Source organism: Triticum aestivum, chromosome 5D (assembly GCF_018294505.1).
Source record: "Triticum aestivum cultivar Chinese Spring chromosome 5D, IWGSC CS RefSeq v2.1, whole genome shotgun sequence".
Lineage (NCBI taxonomy): Eukaryota > Viridiplantae > Streptophyta > Magnoliopsida > Poales > Poaceae > Triticum > Triticum aestivum.
In genome coordinates, this window is record NC_057808.1 from 195,648,486 (window position 1) to 195,654,298 (window position 5,813).

At 43.2% G+C, this 5,813-nt stretch overlaps 1 protein-coding gene across 5 annotated transcripts; it reads left to right on the plus strand.

The window, feature by feature from the left end:
• The first annotated feature begins 2,743 nt into the window (after positions 1–2,743).
• LOC123124527 (uncharacterized) lies at positions 2,744–4,977 on the plus strand. Of its 5 annotated transcripts, XR_006461131.1 has the most exons (6): positions 2,755–3,315; positions 3,433–3,536; positions 3,687–3,823; positions 4,195–4,343; positions 4,433–4,635; positions 4,722–4,977. XR_006461131.1 is itself a non-coding variant. In XM_044545124.1 (5 exons), exons 2-5 carry the CDS (start codon positions 3,515–3,517, stop codon positions 4,443–4,445), a joined length of 327 nt encoding a protein of 108 aa, XP_044401059.1. In that variant the 5' UTR covers positions 2,744–3,315; positions 3,433–3,514; the 3' UTR covers positions 4,446–4,714. The 5 variants fall into 5 exon arrangements, 2 of the variants coding, with proteins under 2 accessions (XP_044401059.1, XP_044401058.1); XM_044545124.1 differs by lacking the exon at positions 4,722–4,977 and having other exon boundaries at positions 2,744–3,315; positions 3,433–3,520; positions 4,411–4,714; XM_044545123.1 differs by lacking the exon at positions 4,722–4,977 and having other exon boundaries at positions 2,749–3,315; positions 3,433–3,520; positions 4,433–4,714.
• The last annotated feature ends 836 nt before the right edge of the window (positions 4,978–5,813 follow it).

Here is a 5,813-nt window from a genome sequence, read left to right on the forward strand (position 1 = left end):
CTTATTCTGTCAAGCAGATCAACAATGTGTAGCCCTTTCCACTTTCTAATCTTTGAATTAAAAGACTCTGCAAGATTATTGTTAACATAATCTAGCTTGCAAGTTTCATTGAAAAGAGCCCTTGCCCATAACTTAGTGTGGTGCTCCTCTATGTACTCTTGCACACCTTGCTTGCTGTACAACTGAGTGAGATGGTACTTGTGCTTTTTCAAGCTGTAGGTCAAAGAACAGGGCCACAAGTTTTCATCAAAGAATTTTCCTCTAAACTTTTTACTAAAATTAGCTGCAAGATGCCTCATGCATTCCCTGTGCTCTACACCTGGGAACACATCTTCTACAGCTGACTCAAGTCCCTTGCAGGCATCAGTGTGAATAACCAATCCTCTGGATGGCCTATTAGGTCTTTCAAGTTCTGGAAAAACCAAGTCCAACTCTCAATGTTCTCTGTCTCTAGCACTCCATATGCAACTGGAAAGATCCAGTTACATGCATCTACAGCACAAGCACTAACAAGCTGTCCTCTATACCTTCCATTTAATGTTGTTGCATCTACTGCTAGATATGGTCTACAGCCAGCTAGAAAACCTTGCCAAGAGGCCTTAAATGATACAAAAACTCTCCTAAAGCACTCTTTGTACCTTTTCTGTCCATTGAGTTTAAACTCTACAGTGTGTCTATCAATATTAACCACACTACCAGGAGATGCCTTTTCTACTTCAGCTTTGAAAGTATACAAGAGTTGGAATGAATCAGTCCATTTACCATAGATGTTATCCAGTGCCATTTGCTTACCATAAAAAACTCTCATGTAAGGGAGCTGCACCCCATACTTCTTTTTCAAGTCTGTCTGCAGAGTTGGCACTGAAATATTTGAGTTCTCCCTCACCCAGTTCTTCACAGCATCTGCCACCCACCTACTCTTTGCAGACCTGAGCCTTTGCCTCCTTGTAACACTTGGGCATATGTGAGCTGTCTTGTTCACTTTGACCTGCAACAAGTAATAGTCAGCAACAGTCCATACAATTATGAATGCACAGTTATTACTAAGGAAAGTTATTATTTACACTAACTACATTAGTCCTACAGTGTATTACCTGAAAAAGTGTGCTATTTCTCATTCTGGAGGCATGCATCCTCCACTTACACCTTTTGTAAGCACAGTGAACAGTTAGTCTACTGGGCTCACTCTTGTCAATTATAAATTCACTCTGGGTCTTGATTGAAAAGGTGGCAAGTGCATTCCTACAATCTATGACATCTGAAAATATAGTTCCTTCTGCTAAAGAAGGATCATCTCTGTTATACTGCACATCAGGCCTACCCTCATCCTCTGTCTCAGAATATCCCATGTCCCTGTCCTCCTCTCTTTCATCAGAGTCTGTCTCCTCAAATTGTGGGGGTGGAATGTAATCTTCACCATCATCCTCATTAGGTGGTTTCCTAACAACAAACTCTGGGTGCATTCTTTCATCCTCATCGTCTGTGGGCACTTCATCAGGAAATTCCTCTTCTATGATTGGATCTGTTGTTGCTTTGCTATACTCAGGACACGGTTGACTAGGCAAGTTGGCACTTGGGGTTCCTGGTTGCTGTACTGTGCTGTGAGTTCCATTTCCTCTTCTAGCCTGACTGCTATCAGGCTCTGAAGTTGCAGCTGCTGATTTCCTTCCTCTAGATTCACACCTTTGAGACTGTGAACTAGTAGCTGCTGCTTTCCTTCTACTAGTTTGATTGCTTCTAGGCTGTGAAGGATTGGGTGCAGATCTTGCTACTCTGCTCTCTGTTTCCCCTCTTTTCCTTTGTATGACATTAATTTCCAGCTGCACTGAATTGCTCTCAACATTTGTGGCAAACATAACCCCTAGCTCATCATCATTTTGAATTGGCACCCATACAGTATTCTGCATGTCCCAATATCTAAATTCTACAGCATCAAAAATACCCCATGGATATTTATCACTTATAGCACCTCTAAATTGGACAAATGTTGATGTTTTGTCCACCACTAAAGGAAATGTGAAGCCTGTACAGGCTCCTTTTGTGCCACCATTGCCTATGATAATGGTCTCCATCAGTTGAGACGAAAAGCTCTCTCTGGTTTCATCCTACGATAAAAGCATGTAGTAACCACGAAGAGCACATTCAATCGGGGTAAATCTATGTACAGTAACAGAACACAGATCCAGGTCAAGATTCAAAGAAACTTGGGACAAGAAACTTACCCTGCTGGAATTTGCATTCCTGTCGTTTGCGTTGTCTGCCTGGATGCTTCTTTGGCACCACCACAATCACCGGCAGCCGCCATCGTCGACGCCGCCTCCTTTAGCGCCGTAGCAGAGGGAAATAGACGGTGGATAATCACCTCCACTCCCACCGCATCCCGACGCCCGCAGTCCTACAGATCCGCCGCAGCTACTGGACCGCCGGTGAGGGATTTAGGGTGACCTAGGTTTAGGGTTTCGGTCGCCAAGAGGGGAACGAGAGAAGAGGTGCTTCGCGATGTAGAAGAGAGAGTGAGCGAGTGGATAACGTTTTGATACGGGCCCACATGTAAGAACCAGGGGCCAAAATGTCCAACAGACGCCTAGTTACCGGTCAAAGACCATTGACCCGACGGAAACGGCCCGGAGGGGGATTTCTGTAAGGGCCACAGACGAAAGAGGGGTATTTTTGAGCATATCTGAAAACTAGGGGCAAATCCCAGGTGGTAGCTCAAGTTAGGGGGAGAAGTGTAATTGTCCCTTATTTTTATCTCCTACCCTTACATGAGTCAGGGTGATCATCACCTATGGATTTGAGTCGCCGCTCTCCCCAAATCGCGCCGCCACCACCGTCACCGGGTCACGCCGCCACCGCCGCCCTCCCCAGATCGCCCCACAACCGCCGCCGCACTCCACGGTCACAGCGCCACCGCCGCTCACTCCCCAAATTGCGCCGCCACCGCCACCTCGTGCTTCATCCTTTCTACTGCGCCCCTGCTCCTCGACCACCGACGGCGACGCGCATCCATCCTCCTCTGCCCCCACGACCTTCCTTCTCTCCTGCCGTGGCCTTCCTCCTCTCCCGCCGTCGGCGTGAGAGCTGCGCACGCCACCCCGCACTGCCATCTTCCTCCTCCCGGCTCCGGCGCCACTGTGCGGAGCAGTGTCACCGCGCACAACCTAGTCATCACTGTCGCCCCTCTTCCTCCATGATGTTGTTGCCCTCTTCCTCCATGCTGCTGCCGCCTTCGATTCAGCCCCCCGTGCCCGGCAGTCTCCGCATTGAGCTACCCCGTGCACATAAGCTGTTTGTGTATATGCCCCAAACAAAAAGGTATGTTTTTTTGTGTCTAGGTTGTAGTCCAGAGAAGTTTTGCACAGAAGCTCAAGTGGTTGTTACTGCTGCAATTTAGAGATATTGACGTTGATGATTATGTACACATTTTAACAGAAGTTCAAAGTTTGAATCAAAAAGGGGGAAAAGAGCTCCACTTTATGAAGAAAACTGAAAGACCATTGTCACAGGGACGATCATGAAGGTCAGATGTTGAAAAGGTCAGGTGCATGATGCATGTCTGTCCATCCCCTTACCACCTTCACCTTAGACCAAAAGATGACCTTCTTAGCTGATGATGATGACCTTCATCATAATTTTTTCTGCCCTGTCATGCGGCTGAAAATTTGACTCTGTTGTTCCGTGAACAGAAACTGAAGAGTTCCAAGCTCTCTGGATGTTTCTTGGATGCAGCGTTCTTCTGTGTGCAGTTGATGGAAACACTCTGCTGCTGGAATAATGAAATTAACCCCCAACTAGATCCGAACCTTTTGCTCATCCCCGACGCGTGAGTACATCTGATCGAAGTTCACCTTGTTTATCTTGAGACGTCCAAGTATAATTGTTTAAAAAGGTTCAGTTATGACCGCAACCGTGGGGTCAGATAAACTCAACGACTAGGCTACCGCTACCTATAGCTGAACCTCGACTTGCTGCAGATGGGCTAGCTGCACTTCATGTTTACTTCAAAGAAAGGATACCATATGTGCAGTGCCTCCTGTGTGTATCAGCTAACTAATATTTCTGCAAAAAAATAGTGTTTGTCTACAGCTTGTACGTACAAACATAGATTTAGCCCATTTTGGTACTACAAATGAATAGTTTTGTTAGTTCTACTTGTACATATTTCATACAATTTGTTTCTTTGTCTACTGGTAGCCGTGCCAGATACGATGCTACCTGGGAAATTGTGACGCACCTTCGCTTGGTGCCGCCACAGGACCCAGTGCGCCTCCTGTCCTCTGCTTTTCTCTATGCGCAGCTATGTGTCTCACCCCGCCGATTGCCCCTGCTGCTGCTGGGAACAGGTAAAAATCCAGCTATTGTTTGTTCATGGCTCCAATTCAACTTTGTGCATAACTATTGTTTTGACAGTCAAATTTGTGCATGGCTTCAGAGACGTTCCATGAAATCCCACTACATCTATACGTCATGTTCTTCCGAGATGTTCCGTGAAGTTCTACTGCGGCTGTCCGTCACTACGGGCGTGTGCCAGTATGGTGTGCTTGGTTCATGTGTGCCTTGAAAAGATCATGTTTACCTTGCTGGATGCTGGCCAGCTCGCTCTTTGTGTGTGTTGTTGCTGCTCTAACCACACCTGTAAGCGGCAGCTGCTTCTCTCTCCTATATTGATTTCTCTTGCGCGCAACGTTGCTGTCTCTCTAATTGATTCACATTTGATGCAGCGATAAAGGGAGATATTTTGGATTCCAGCTTTTCCTTGTACGTTCAAGTTGGAAGTGAAAAGTAATTGTAGCAAACTGAAAAAGAAATGTATTGTATGCGTCCCCCCCCACATGTTTGTAATAAACTAAAAAACAGAGTAGTTCAAAAAGTTTAATAAAAAAAGGGTTTTCCCTGTTTCTAAAAAAACTTACAAGTTCAATTTATTAAACTAAAAACCTCTCCAATTTAGTATATGAGCATCAAAGTCTCCAATTTTTTTAGTTTGAACTTCTAGGTTTTTTGAACTTCGAGGGTTAACATTTTCTACGTGACCCTTTCTTTGAACTCTCCAATTTATTAAATTTGAACTTCGTAGAAAATGTTAACCCTCGAAGTTCAAATTTAATAAATTGGAGAGTTCAAAGAAAATGTTGTGAGTATACAAGAAAATACCCATGGATTTCCTCGTCATATAAAAAAGGTAACCAAAAAGTGCAAATTAAAAATTGATCATTTCAAAAATTAAAAAAACGGATTTCCCCATTTCTAGAAAATACCTAGAGGTTCAAATATAAAAGACGAAGAAGTTCAATGTTTATTACAAATCCAAGAAGGTTAAATTAAGAAAAACAAAGCATCTAAAAAATATAAAAAAGAGATTTTCTCTGTTAAAAAAATCTAGAAGTTCAAATTTTAAAAATGAAGCGCTCAATGTTTATTAAAAAACTAGGGCTTTTCCCGTTAATAAAAGAAACAAAACTAAGAAGTCCAAATTAAAAAAAGTTGGAGCTAGATGTTTACAAAAAAATTAGATTTTCCGTGTTATAGAAAGAACGGAAACAAGAAGTTCAAAATGAAATAACGCGGTATTTCGATGTCTAACATTGGAAAATCTGAATCTGCTAACGGGAAGATCATAAGAAGTTCAAACAAAAATAACACAGAAGTTCAAAAGATAACCTGGCGCTTTGAAGTGGATATTTCACTGTTTCTACATAATAAACCAATAAGTTCAATTTCAAATAACGAAGAAGTTTGATGTTTCAAAAAAACCTCCAATTTTCACATTTCTAAAAAATACACAATGAAGTTCAAAATAAAAAAAGGTAGAG

Coding starts and splice junctions, on each gene's coding strand:
- LOC123124527 (XM_044545123.1), top strand. Junction 3,824..4,194: donor CTTTTGCTCATCCCCGACGC/GTGAGTACATCT, acceptor GTCTACTGGTAG/CCGTGCCAGATACGATGCTA. Junction 4,344..4,432: donor CCTGCTGCTGCTGGGAACAG/GTAAAAATCCAG, acceptor GCATGGCTTCAG/AGACGTTCCATGAAATCCCA.